At 68.6% G+C, this 13554-nt stretch overlaps 1 protein-coding gene across 1 annotated transcript in view; it reads right to left on the bottom strand.

The window, feature by feature from the left end:
• Positions 1-2026: 2026 nt before the first annotated feature.
• The window catches only part of ITPKB (inositol-trisphosphate 3-kinase B), a 97339-nt gene continuing 85811 nt past the window's right edge, over positions 2027-13554 (bottom strand). Inside the window, exons 4-7 of the mRNA XM_008158000.3 lie at positions 9435-9639; positions 8179-8280; positions 4703-4774; positions 2027-2972 (exon numbers count right to left, since the gene is read on the bottom strand). Coding sequence (XP_008156222.2) covers positions 2751-2972; positions 4703-4774; positions 8179-8280; positions 9435-9639 — 601 coding nt within the window. The 3' untranslated portion in view covers positions 2027-2750. The remainder of the gene's footprint in view (positions 2973-4702; positions 4775-8178; positions 8281-9434; positions 9640-13554) is intronic.

The raw sequence follows: 13554 nt of genomic DNA, 5'->3' as shown, positions 1-13554 counted from the left end.
GGTTCTGTGGAAGAGGCAGAAAGACTGGCTCGGAGGCGTGTTTTAAGTCCTTTGCAGATTAACACGTTCTTCAATCAGACCCCTCTTCCTCGGGGTCATCACAGCCCGCCTCCATCCTCCCGTTCCCAGGCCCCCCGAACCCCCACCCCACCCCCCACCCCCCGATCCAGGGCTGGGGGAGGACACACTGCAGACGGCCTCGTGGCTCCAGGTCTTTATTAGGAAGGTACAGAGCGGCTGCGGCCTGTCTGACAGGCACGTGCGGGTGTAACCGGTCAGTTTTCTCCACGGTGATGCGGGGAGCGGGGTGCGGAGGGCAGGGGACCCCTCGGGGCGCCCTCCCCTCCAGGGAAAAGGCACTGGCTCGGGGTGGCATCTGCTCCTTCCGGGGAAGGGCTGGGTTATGTGTACACAGGGCTGACCGGTGGATGCAGAGGACTCAAAGCTAAATACAGCTAATGAGGCGAGCGTGGGGGCGGGGGGGCTGCCGCCGGGCTCCCCCGGCAGGAAAGGGGGTTCAGGAAGAAGGCAGAGCTTAGAGACACAGAATCCAGCCTCTCAGTCTTAGTGTTTTGTGCAATTAACAACAACAACAAAATAAATATAACTTACAACTTCTTACATGACTCTCAAGGCAAGTCCGGGCCGAGCAGTTGAGAAAACCTTCCCTGAAGGCCAAGCAGTACGGAACCCCAATAATGCGGGGGCGGGGGCGGGACGGGCAGGGAGGATGCTCACCCCCCCCCCCCCCCCCCCGCACCTGCGTGGCCAGGCCCCGGAGCCCGGCCTGGGCGGGGAAGGCCCTTCAGACAGCCCGGGGGGTGCTGCTGGGAAATTCACTCCAGGGTCCGTGTAAGGAGGTGGGGGGTCAAAGGGGAAAGGGCGTGAGAAGGGAGCTGGCACAGTGAAGGAAGAGCCCTAAGAAGATGCGGCTGCGGCAGCTGCTGCGCTAAAGTGCTCGCTTGTTGCCGGGAGGCGGGAGCGGTCCCGGGTGCTTGTTCAGAGCGTGGGTCTGCTTTACAGCAAACTCGTCACGGACAGGAGGCCACGGCCGCCAGCTCACAGCCGGAGCCCCGGAGACGCCCTCGGGGAGGCCCCTCCCCCCAGGAGCCCCCGGGCCAGGCCCCCAGCCCCCGGGAAGCCGGCGGGACTCAGCCTCCGGGTCACGTGCCGTCACAGGCTGTGGGGCGGGGGGGCGGGGCGGGGGGGGGGCGGGGGGTGTGACCTTGAGCAGGTCGGCCCACACCGGAGTTCACCCCTGTTCTGAACAAGAGCCAGGAAGCTGAAAAGCGATTTCCTTTTTTAAAATCTGAACGCCTAGGTCCTCGCGTCCCACCCTCCGCCCCCGTCAGCCGTCACTAAGCCAGGTGAACGGGGAGCCGTGCCCTGTGGGCGAGCGGACAGTCCCCGGGGGACGGGGAGCCCTCCTCCGGACTGGTCCCTCCAGGTACACACACCCGGGCGCGCACGGTCTCCACGTGTCCCCGAGCAGCGCTCCGTGGAGGAGCTGGCCCCCGTGGCTGCTGGCCTGGTCCCCAACTCTCCTCCAACAAGGGGGGGGGGGACCCGGGGGCACCACTCTACAGGCCTCAGCCGGGGGGCTACCTTCCAAAGTCACGCACGCTTTACGTCCTTCTCGGTGACATCAACTCACTCGCCTTACACTTAGGATAAGGCCCACAACTGGGTCCCCACCAGCCTTCAGCGCCCGGGACCCCAGGAAGGGAGGCGGGCACCCCCGGCGCCAGTGCCCCGGAAGCTGCCCGCACACGGGAAGGACAGGGCTCAGCCCTTCAGGACGTAGGACTTGTTTCAGGGGGAAAACAGATGCAGGAGCCGGCTTCCTGCTGCTTCCGCCTGCCCGGGGCCGGCCTGAAGCCCTGCCCGGACTGCGGGGGCTCGGGGCCTCACAGAAGAAGCCCGGCGTTGCAGGCAGGGCCACCGAGCGCCCCCAGGAGGCGGGAGCAGGGAGGGCGAGGCGTGTCCTATGCAGGTCTGTCCCTCCCGGGGGGGGGGGGGGGGGGGTTGCCGGGCCCTGGCGCTGTCACACAGGCCGAGGGGGCGGTGGGAGGCACACGCGGCTCTGGGTGGGCGGCCTGGCAGCTCTGAACTCATGGGCGGGACTCGCAGATGGAAGAACTGGGGGTGCAACACCAGAGGGTACAGCCTGCTCCCGGTTCCCGGGCCTCACAGACCGCAGGGACCATGAAGGCCCCACACGTCCTGGACCCCCGGCTGCTCATCGGAGGGTGCTCTCCTCGGGGCCGACATGCGTCCCCAGTGGTTCTGTGCCCCAACAACAAGGAAGCGGGGACCAGGCACCCGCTGAAACGGGGCTCTGACAGCCCCTGCGGGGCCGGGAGGACGGGGCAGAGACGGGCTAGGCTGAGCAGCGGCACGAATGGCACTGGCCACCAGGGGGCAGCAAGCGCCCACAGGTCGCCCGCCCTGAGCCTCCAGCGAGATGGAAGCCCAGCTGACCTCCCTGCGGGCAGCGGGCAGCGGGGCCTGGCGCGGGCACTGCTCTTCTAGAAGGAGATCCTGCTCACGGAGAGAAACGGGGGGCCCAGGCCAAAGCCCCGCAGTTAGGAAAAGAACGAGAAAGCTTCGTCCCCTCTTCTACAAAGTGTCCTGTAGTGCAGGTGGGAGGGTCGGTCTGGCGGGCACCCAGTGGACGTGAGAGGAAACTCAGGAGGAGCCGGGAGGAGGGGGAGGAGGCGGCCAGGAGCGGGGGAGGCGGCCGGGCGGCCTCAGGCCACGGGGGCGCTGGGGCCCGGGCACATCTCGGTCAGGATGTCGATGAGGTTGTTGAGGCCCGAGAGGTAGCCGTCCTCGCGGTTGCCCTCCTGCCAGGGCACGTCGTGCCGCAGGGTCTGGCCCTCGGGCAGGGGCGTGGTCTTCCCGAAGTCGATCATCCACACCTTGGCCTGTTCCTTCTTGTCGTGAATGAAGAGGAGCGAGCTGCCGATGACCTGCAGGGAGCAGGGCGGTGAGGGGGCGCAGAGCCCGCCCGCCCGCCCGCCCGCCCCTCCCGCTGCACCCTGGCTCCTGGGGACCCGGACACCGGATGGGACTGGAGAGGCCGCTCAGGTGAGGCCCAGAGCCGGCAACTCTGCCCGTGGTCTGGCCCAGGCCGCAGAGCCCGCGGAGAGGCCGTGAGGGGGAGAGGACGTCGGATTCCAGAGCAGCAGCCACCCCGTGTGGGCAGTGGCAGGAGAAGTCCCGATGGAGGATGCTCTCCCCGTCCCCCGCCCCCACCCCAGCTCCAGCCTGCACCCTTTCCACTATTTCAGACCACAGCTAAGACTTGGGGCTCACCCTTCCCCTCCTAGACCTTGACCCCCAACATAGGAGATGCCACACTCTGCATTGGGGGGTCCCGGGGTGACAGGGGTTACTCGGCTGTTCTAGCAGCTCAGAGAGCTTCTGCCCTGAGACCCTCCAAATGCACCCACAGCCCCAGGAGGGCCGGCAGTGAGGCCGGATCGCCCCCATCCCAGCAGGAACCCCTGCACGTCCTGGGCAGAGGCCGCGGGGTGTCTGAAGCTGGGCCCTGCCCGTGGTTTCGCCAATGGCAGGGGCAGTGGCACCAAAGGGCCCCCTGCTCTGGGCAGGTCAGAGCAACGGCACGGGGAAGTGCGTTCCCAGACAGAAACAGCCACAAACCCTCATCTGCGTCACCCACGCGGGGCCGGGAGCTCGGGGCGCAGGGAGGGCCGGGGCTCTGGGCAGGGCAGGGCAGACCCCGGAAATGCCGAGCCCAGAGGAAGGGCTTCTTCCTGGTGAGAAACAACAGAACCTCAGGTTCTGTTTCCCAGGGAGACTCGCCAAGAGCAGAGGAATAAACTTCAAGGAATAACGCACAGGTGCTGAGAGCAAAGAGCAAAGTGGGGGAGACAGAGCCTGGGCCGCCGAGGGGTCACCGGCGGCTCCGAGGCCTCCGGGGCCCTGTCCCCGGAGGAGCAGGCAGGACGGAGCGAGGGAGGCTCAGCGCTGAGCAAAGACCTGGCATCCAGCTGGGAAGACAGAGGCCCGGGAGCAGCCGAGGACCCGGGACAGCTGGGCTCCAGCGAGGCCGCGGGGAGGGAAGGCACCCGAGAACCTAACCATTCCTGGGGAGTGGCAGGCACACCAAGAGGCTGCAGCTGTGTGTGCACACGTGTGCGTGTGCAGCTGTGTGTGCACGGGTTTGCCCCTGTGCGCGCACACGAGGGGCTGGGGCCCTGGACGCCCTTATAGGCCCTCCCGCAGCGGGAACCTGCTGACAAGTTCCAAACCCTCTCTCTCGGGTGTCCCGCTTCCCGCCTGCTGCCCTGCGGACGGAGGCGGGGGCAGGTGGTCCCGTGGGACTCGGGGTGACGGGTTCCTCGGCTGTCGAGCAGCTCAGAGAGCTTCTGCCGAGACCCTCGGGCGTGTGGGGCGGAAGTCCTGCCACAGCACCCGGCGTGGCGGGAGGGAGAAGGAAGGGCACGGCCCGACCTCAGGCAGGGCAGTCCCGAGGGGTCACCCGGCTCCTGGCAGAGCGGGGGACGCGGTGCCTGCGTGAGCCGGGCCGCCGGGGGGCCTCTGTCACCCCGAAAACGCCCTCGGCTTGTGGAGCAGGCAGATCTGTTGGTGAGAGAGGCGGGCTCTCACCCAGGCCCGGGTCATGGGCGGCCACGGGGGCGCAGCCCTGCCCAGGACGGCAACGGCCCGTACCCACCTCGTGGCCCCTGAAGAAAGGGGACACCTCCAGGGTGGCCCGGATGTCCTTCAGCCGGTCCCGGTAGGCGGTCTGGGAAGAGAAAGGCGACGGGGTTTTGAACACTTGGGGCTGGGCTGGGTTTCGGTAATTTCCGAATCTGCCGCTATACCGCTGAACCTAATTTTCGGTAGACCTATTTCCTACAATGTCTCCAAGCTCCATCTTATTCTAACCACTTGTTTGCATGTAACTAACATTTTTCTATAGCATGTTGGTTTTTTCTCTTTAATGCTCAGGAGCCCAGGTATAGGGGACAGTTAGGTTCAGGGCCTCAGGTCTGGTAGGGTTAAGCCCCATTAGGGTCCCTGCATGTGAGGGGGAGGGACACGCAGGTAGAGTAAGCAACTGAGGCCAGAGCAGACGGGGGGGGGGGGGGGGGGGAGGGGGGCTCCTGGCCGTGCTTTCCAGGCCGCACGGCGCCGTGGGCCGCGGCGGGAGCACAGCCCGAGGCCGCGGCCGGGCACTCCCACGGGGTTGAGGGGACTCTGGGAGGCAGTGCAGAGGCGGGCAGCATCCTGGGAGCCCGTTGCCATGGCGTCTCCCTGACACAGACGTCAGTGCCCTGACTTCTGAAAGGGCAGAGCGGGCGGGAGAGCCACCCGTCTCTCTCCAGGGGCCTCTCCGAGGAGCCCGACAAACAGGCCGACCGTGCGGCCCTGGGGGTGCCGCCTCCCCGGGGACGTGGGGGAAGCCAGGCCGCCCAGGCGCCCAGCTCGGTCCCAGCACGGCCCCGCCCTCGGGGCACAGGAAGCGGCCTCTGAGCTGCTCTGCTGAGGAGCCGGTGACCCAGCACCTGGAGGGCGGGGCGTGCCCCCTGGCGGAAGCCTGGGCACCCACAGTGGTCGAGGGAAGTCTCCCCGGTGGCAGGGAAGGGAGGCAGCGTCCCCGTTCCAGCCGGCGCTGAGTCTCCTTGGAGAAAAGGTGTCACCCCCACCCTCCCTGCTCTGCAGCCCTGCGTGTCCGACTGTCACAGGCTCCCAGCCCGTGTGCCTGCGTGTCCGACTGTCACAGGCTCCCAGCCCGTGTGCCTGCGTGTCCGACTGTCACGGGGCTCCCAGCCCGTGTGCCTGCGTGTCCGACTGTCACAGGCTCCCAGCCCGTGTGCCTGCGTGTCCGACTGTCACAGGCTCCCAGCCCGTGTGCCTGCGTGTCCGACTGTCACAGGCTCCCAGCCCGTGTGCCTGCGTGTCCGACTGTCACAGGGAACCCAGCCCGTGTGCCTGCGTGTCCGACTGTCACAGGATCCCAGCCCGTGTGCCTGCGTGTCCGACTGTCACAGGCTCCCAGCCCGTGTGCCTGCGTGTCCGACTGTCACAGGCTCCCAGCCCGTGTGCCTGCGTGTCCGACTATCACAGGGAACCCAGCCCGTGTGCCTGCGTGTCCGACTGTCACAGGGAATCCAGCCCGTGTGCCTGCGTGTCCGACTATCACAGGGAACCCAGCCCGTGTGCCTGCGTGTCCGACTGTCACAGGGAATCCAGCCCGTGTGCCTGCGTGTCCGACTGTCACAGGGAACCCAGCCCGTGTGCCTGCGTGTCCGACTGTCACAGGGAACCCAGCCCGTGTGCCTGCGTGTCCGACTGTCACAGGGAACCCAGCCCGTGTGCCTGCGTGTCCGACTGTCACAGGGAACCCAGCCCGTGTACCTGCGTGTCTGACTGTCACAGGCTCCCAGCCCGTGTGCCTGCGTGTCGGACTATCACAGGGCTCCCAGCCCATGTGCCTGCGTGTCCGACTGTCACAGGTTCCCAGCCCGTGTGCCTGCGTGTCCGACTGTCACGGGGCTCCCAGCCCGTGTGCCTGCGTGTCCGACTGTCACAGGCTCCCAGCCCGTGTGCCTGCGTGTCCGACTGTCACAGGCTCCCAGCCCGTGTGCCTGCGTGTCCGACTGTCACAGGCTCCCAGCCCGTGTGCCTGCGTGTCCGACTATCACAGGGAACCCAGCCCGTGTGCCTGCGTGTCCGACTGTCACAGGCTCCCAGCCCGTGTGCCTGCGTGTCCGACTGTCACAGGCTCCCAGCCCGTGTGCCTGCGTGTCCGACTGTCACAGGCTCCCAGCCCGTGTGCCTGCGTGTCCGACTATCACAGGGAACCCAGCCCGTGTGCCTGCGTGTCCGACTGTCACAGGGAATCCAGCCCGTGTGCCTGCGTGTCCGACTGTCACAGGGAACCCAGCCCGTGTACCTGCGTATCGGACTGTCACGGGGCTCCCAGCCCGTGTGCCTGCGTGTCCGACTGTCACGGGGTTCCCAGCCCGTGTGCCTGCGTGTCCGACTGTCACAGGCACCCAGCCCGTGTGCCCGTGTGTCGGACTGTCACAGGGCATCCAGCCCGTGTGCCTGAGTGTCCAACTGTCACAGGCTCCCAGCCCGTGTACCTGCGTGTCGGACTGTCACGGGGCTCCCAGCCCGTGTGCCTGCGTGTCCGACTGTCACGGGGATCCCAGCCCGTGTGCCTGCGTGTCCGACTGTCACAGGTTCCCAGCCCGTGTGCCTGCGTGTCCGACTGTCACAGGCTCCCAGCCCGTGTGCCTGCGTGTCCGACTGTCACAGGCTCCCAGCCCGTGTGCCTGCGTGTCCGACTGTCACAGGCTCCCAGCCCGTGTGCCTGCGTGTCCGACTGTCACAGGCTCCCAGCCCGTGTGCCTGCGTGTCCGACTGTCACAGGTTCCAGCCCGTGTGCCTGCGTGTCCGACTGTCACAGGCTCCCAGCCCGTGTGCCTGCGTGTCCAACTGTCACAGGGAACCCAGCCCGTGTGCCTGCGTGTCCGACTGTCACAGGCTCCCAGCCCCGGGGTGCAGAGGCATGGCACCCTGCTTTGGATGGGAGGGTCGGGGTCCTGATCCCCGTGGTCAGAGCACCGGTCAGGGCAGTCACTGTGTCATGAGCTTCTGTCACCTGCACCTCCAGGCTCCGAGACGCCGGCAGGCTCTTCCCGGGGAGCGGCTGTGACCCGCCCCCCCCCCCCGCCCCCCCCGCCACTTTCCTCCCTCAGCCTCACAGCCTGGGAGACCGGGTGCAGGGCCAGCAGGCTGCCAGCCCCTCGAGCGAATCCCGGCTCCGCCCTGTCCTAGCTGTGTGACCCTGACCTCTGTTTCCTCATCTGTGGAATGGGGACAGGAACATCCACCAGGGGCCGCCGTGAGGGCGGATGAGGCCGGGCAGTGCTTGGCGGCAGCGGCTGCTAAGGAGCGCCCGTGCCGGGGAGGATCGCCCTTAAAGGACGGAGAACGCGGCTGGGAGCCGCGAGGTGAGCGAGGGGAGTGAGCGAGCGTCACCAGCTTCCCCATCTGCCCGCAGAACGGGCTGGCACCCGCCTGGCCTCCCTCGCCTCCCCAGCAGCAGCGTGGCCAGGGCTGCGTGGGCGCCGTCCCTGCAGACTGGGCGCCGCAGCCGGCCGAGCCCCCGCCGCGCCCTCCCGGCGCCCGACTCACCAGGACGTTAGGGTTCCCCTTCGTGAACTCCCTGAAGGCCTCGGTGACCTGCTCCCGCGTCTTGGTCTTCTTGAAGTCCCGGTTCACAGAGCCGTCTTCTTTCTGCGGAGGAGGACCAGGAGGGTCAGCGGGGCCCGGGGCAGGCACCCGGGTCTGAGAAAGCCGCGAGGGGTCCACCTGGGGCTGGCGCCCCACAACCTGGCACAGGGTGGTCCCCGGGCGGCAGAGCAGGGCGGCCTGTCCTGGGCCCTGGAGGGTGGCCCAGCGCCCCAGGGAGAGTGAAGGACATCAGGAGGCTCAGAGGAGGGGGGCCACGTGGGCCGAGAATGTCGGGGTGAGGCTGTGGGAGCAGCAGGGGCTGAGGGAGATGGACAGGCCTCGGCTTCCCGTCCGGCCTGGGAGGTCCCTGCTGTCCAGAGGCGCCCCCTCCCCAGACAGGAGAGCGGCGCTCCCGCCTCCAAGCCCTCCGTTCCTCCTGGATTTCCGAGCCTTTACTGTGGGGTCCGGAAGCACCCCCCCGCCACCCCGCAATCACCCTGCCCGCCACCTCCGTGCCCGCCGCCCCAGCAGGTGAGATGACAGAGGGAGGCGTGAACAGACACAGACACCAGGAACCCTGCAGGGACCCCCTCCGCCCGGGGGGCTGGCGTCTCACAGCCCTGCTCTGTGGTGGTGGGGGGAGGGGGGGCATAGGGAGAGCCTCAGAGACCCTCCGGGGAGACTGGAGAGAGAAGGGGCGGCCCGGACGTTGGGGCTCCGGCAGTCCCCGGAGAGCTCCCGGGGACACGGAGGGCAGCGCTGTCCTGTGGCCGGGGCGTAGCGGCTCCCGGCTGGATGTCGGAGGCGGCGTGTGCTCCTCCCGGGCCCGCATCTCACTCCAGGCCCCCGATTCCGGGGCTGGGCCAACTTCAACCCTCCCCTCCCCCACCCCCCCGCATCCTGTAACCTGCCTCCTGGTGGGTTCTCAGGGCACAGGATGGTCAGGGCCCAGGGCAGAGTCCTCAGTGGGACTCACTCTGGGCAGAACTAGAGCCACAGCTGCTCCCAGCCCAGCCCCCTTCACGGCCATCACCGCCCCCCCCGCCCCCCGGCCCCGGTCCCCGGCCTGAGGACCAGACAATTTGTCCAAAGGCCCGCCCCGGGCTGCCCACCCCGGGTCTGTGCGGAGGAGCGGGGCCCGGGCAGGGTCCTGAGACCCAGGGGGGCGGGGGCGGGCACAGCCCCTCCCTCTCTGCCCGGGAGCTGGGCGGCCTCACCTTGATGCCTTCGATCCTGAAGCCCAGGGTGGCCGTGGAGCTGATGGTCTCCCTCCACTGCATGTACCGGGGCTTGGTCACGGCGCGCTGGGCGTGCTCCTCGGCGGTCGGGGCCTCGGGGTCCACCTCGACCATCTTCTGGTACATGTCCTTGCGGAGGCTGGGCTTCTTCCGGGCCTTGGTGAGCTCCTCCTCCAGGTAGGTCCTGCGGGCAGCGCCGAGGCCGCGGTCAGAGCCTCCGTCAGGGCCCCGCGCCCCGGCCCAGCCGCCAGGGACCCTCCCCAAAGCACGCTTCTGACGCCCGCGTCTGTGGGTCCGAGAGCCCGCTGCGCCCGCCCCCCCAGCTCCGGCTCCGGCTCCGGCTCCGGCTCCGGCTCCCAGCTCTCGGGCAGCCTGAGGGGCTGGGCAGGCCCTCAGACCAGCGGTCGCCAACCTTTCGGACTCAGGGACCACCGGTCAGCGACCGCTGCCTTAGGTGACTCTGGCTCCCTCCAGAGTGACGGTCAGGCCAGGAGGGGCTTCCCAAGGCACAGGCCTGGAGGGAGACGCCAGGACAGGAGAGCCGGCTCCGTGGCCCATCCTGCCCCGTGGCCACCAGGCCTCAGCCCAGCCTGAGCCCCCGGCCCGCAGAGCCAGAGAAAATGTGTCCAAATGACCAGCTCAGTGTCCCGCCCTCCGCACAGGCAGGCGGGGCCCGCGGCTGACCTGGGCGTGGGGTCCCCTGGACACTGGGGGGACACAGCAGCTGGGACAGTGGGACCAGCAGCCCGAGGCTGAACCCCTTCCCTGCCCACTGACACTCCCTCCCCCCCTCACACATTGGCCCCGCACAGGACAGAAATGTGCGGCGTGACCTGCAGGAGAGGGAGTTTTGTCCCGGGAGCTGCCCACACGAAGCCTGTGGCGGCTCCCACTCGCTCCATCTGTCCTGGGGCCTCACTCCATACTCTCCGCTCCCCCCCACACACACACACTCTCAAGCTGCGGGTCAGGGCCCAGAAGACTGAGGATCAATCACATGATGCCTTTTAAAGACACTTTCCCAGAAACTCCTGTATCAGCTGCTTAAGAAAAACCCAGATCCCTGGGTGTGACCTTGGGCCTGGTCATGTGACCTTCCAGGAGGCGATGAGGGCGTGAGGAGCCGGCCTTGGCTGAGACGTGCACCCGCACCCGCACCCACGCCCACACGTGCTCACACTCGGTGCGTGCCGAGCCAGCCGGTGACGGGAGCTGCGAGGCAAGGCGGCTGCGTTTGCACGGAGCCCTGTGTGCGGGCTGTGTGTGCAGAGTGGACAGGCGGGGGTGCGGGCTGTGTGTGCAGAGTGGACAGGCGGGGGTGCGGGCTGTGTGTGCGGAGCGGACAGGCGGGGGTGCGGGCTGTGTGTGCGGAGCGGACAGGCGGGGGTGCGGGCTGTGTGTGCGGAGTGGACAGGCGGGGGTGCGGGCTGTGTGTGCAGAGTGGACAGGCGGGGGTGCGGGCTGTGTGTGCAGAGTGGACAGGCGGGGGTGCGGGCTGTGTGTGCAGAGGGGCTAGACGGGGGTGCGGGCTGTGTGTGCAGAGTGGACAGGCGGGGGTGCAGGTTGTGTGTGCAGAGTGGACAGGCGGGGGTGCGGGCTGTGTGTGCAGAGTGGACAGGCGGGGGTGCGGGCTGTGTGTGCGGAGTGGACAGGCGGGGGCGCGGCCTGTGTGTGCGGAGTGGACAGGCGGGGGTGCGGGCTGTGTGTGCGGAGTGGACAGGCGGGGGTGCGGGCTGTGTGTGCGGAGTGGACAGGCGGGGGTGCGGGCTGTGTGTGCGGAGTGGACAGGCGGGGGTGCGGGCTGTGTGTGAGGAGTGGACAGGCGGGGGTGCGGGCTGTGTGCGCGGAGCGGACAGGCGGGGGTGCGGGCTGTGTGCGCGGAGTGGACAGGCGGGGGTGCGGGCTGTGTGTGCGGAGTGGACAGGCGGGGGGCGCGGCCTGTGTGTGCGGAGCGGACAGGCGGGGGTGCGGGCTGTGTGTGCGGAGTGGGGTGCTGGCTGTGTGTGCAGAGTGGACAGGCGGGGGTGCGGGCTGTGTGTGCAGAGTGGACAGGCGGGGGTGCGGGCTGTGTGTGCGGAGCGGACAGGCGGGGGTGCGGGCTGTGTGTGCGGAGCGGACAGGCGGGGGTGCGGGCTGTGTGTGCGGAGTGGACAGGCGGGGGCGCGGCCTGTGTGTGCGGAGTGGACAGGCGGGGGTGCGGGCTGTGTGTGCGGAGTGGGGTGCTGGCTGTGTGTGCAGAGTGGACAGGCGGGGGTGCGGGCTGTGTGTGCAGAGCGGACAGGCGGGGGTGCGGGCTGTGTGTGCGGAGCGGACAGGCGGGGGTGCGGGCTGTGTGTGCGGAGCGGACAGGCGGGGGTGCGGGCTGTGTGTGCGGAGCGGACAGGCGGGGGTGCGGGCTGTGTGTGCGGAGCGGACAGGCGGGGGTGCGGGCTGTGTGTGCAGAGTGGACAGGCGGGGGTGCGGGCTGTGTGTGCGGAGTGGACAGGCGGGGGTGCGGGCTGTGTGTGCAGAGTGGACAGGCGGGGGTGAGGGCTGTGTGTGCGGAGCGGACAGGCGGGGGTGCGGGCTGTGTGTGCGGAGCGGACAGGCGGGGGTGCGCCCCCAAATGTCCCTGACGCACTGCAGGGGCCTGCGGGTGGTGGGCGGCCCCACTCTGCAAAGAGCCCTCAGGAGCTCCTCAGACAGGAAGCAGCCGCGCTGTGAACGCCCCTCCACGCAGGCTTTTCCCAAAAGGACCACCTCTGTCTGGCAGAGCTGCTCCCCCTCCGGGAGGAGAGGGGTGGGCAGAGAGGCCCACAGGAGGCACCCGCTGGACAGGGGCTGTGGGGCCAGAGGGGAGCGTCCCACGCTGCCCTCCTGAGCCGCCTCGCCCTGCCGGGAAGGTCATACCTCCATCTCATATGGCGGGTGGGGGGGGCGGTGGAGAGCCAACAGGTGACCCCAAAGCCACCTACAGCTCCCCGCAGGGCAGAGGTGCAGGAGACGGTGCTGGCCTCCACCCAGACCCTGCCCTACGCCAGGAAGACTCTCTGACTTTGAGTGGCAGGTCACGTGACCGACATACAGGGTGGAGTCTATGCGAAGTCCCCAGAGCAATGTGAGTGTGGGTCCACGTGGGACCGGTCCTCTGGGCGCCTCTAGCCTAGGGCACTGCAGGCGCCCACTGTGCTCCGTGCTCTGCCTTCCACCGCCGCTCGGTGACAAGTCTCACCCCGTGCCCGGGGAGACGCCGGGCCCTCGCCTCCCGCCTCTGCCAAGGACAGCCACGCTCCGGGGCCGGGGCCGGGGCCTGCTGGCCTCAGGGGGGGCGGGAGGCCCAGGGCTCCGCACCATCGCGGGGAAAAGGGCAGAGTCCCGGCGTGGACACAGGAGGAGGCCGGGCTGGATCCGCAGGTGGAGGCCAGGCAAATAGGGCTGTGTGGCCCTGAGGGTCCCTTCACCTCCCGTGTCAAAGCTCAGACCCAGGCAGGCCCTGGGAGCACCCAGCACAGCACCCAGGGGCACCCAGCACAGCACCCGGGAGCACCCAGCACAGCACCCAGGAGCACCCAGCACAGCACCCGGGAGCACCCAGCACAGCACCCAGGGGCACCCAGCACAGCACCCAGGGGCACCCAGCACAGCACCCGGGAGCACAGAGGGCCCATCCAAAGGCAGGGAAGGTGGCGCTGGGTGGGGCAGCCTCGCTGTCCACTCTGGGCCCTTCTGAGAGCCCTTGGGTGCAGCGGGCAGAAGCACGGAGACGGGGGCAGGGCAGCCCTGGGCAGAGGGGCCCGCGTCCCCAGCGGCCGTGCGGGGGGCGAGAGGTGCAGCCCTTTCAGAACCACCTGGCCACGCCGTCTCCCCCAGGTGCGTGCTATCTGCCGGGTCTGAATGAACACCAGCCAGATTATCTATGTTTCCCCGTGAGCAGGCGCGTCCTGGTGCCCCTGGACGGGAGGGGCGCTCCTGGGACAGAAATGCCCCCGGGGAAGGGCAGTGGCCAGTGGTGGCCGGAGGGACGGAGGGACGACGTCTGTCTCCTCCCTGTGGGCGGCAGCTGGCGAGGGCCGGAGAGAGCGGGAGACAGGGACAGTGTGACAGCAGAGTGGGACCTGCA

The sequence above is a fragment of the Eptesicus fuscus genome, chromosome 24 (genome assembly GCF_027574615.1).
Source record: "Eptesicus fuscus isolate TK198812 chromosome 24, DD_ASM_mEF_20220401, whole genome shotgun sequence".
In the NCBI taxonomy this organism is placed as follows: domain Eukaryota; kingdom Metazoa; phylum Chordata; class Mammalia; order Chiroptera; family Vespertilionidae; genus Eptesicus; species Eptesicus fuscus.
Note: the sequence above shows the minus strand (reverse complement) of the source record. Positions and strands in the feature narration are given on the sequence as shown.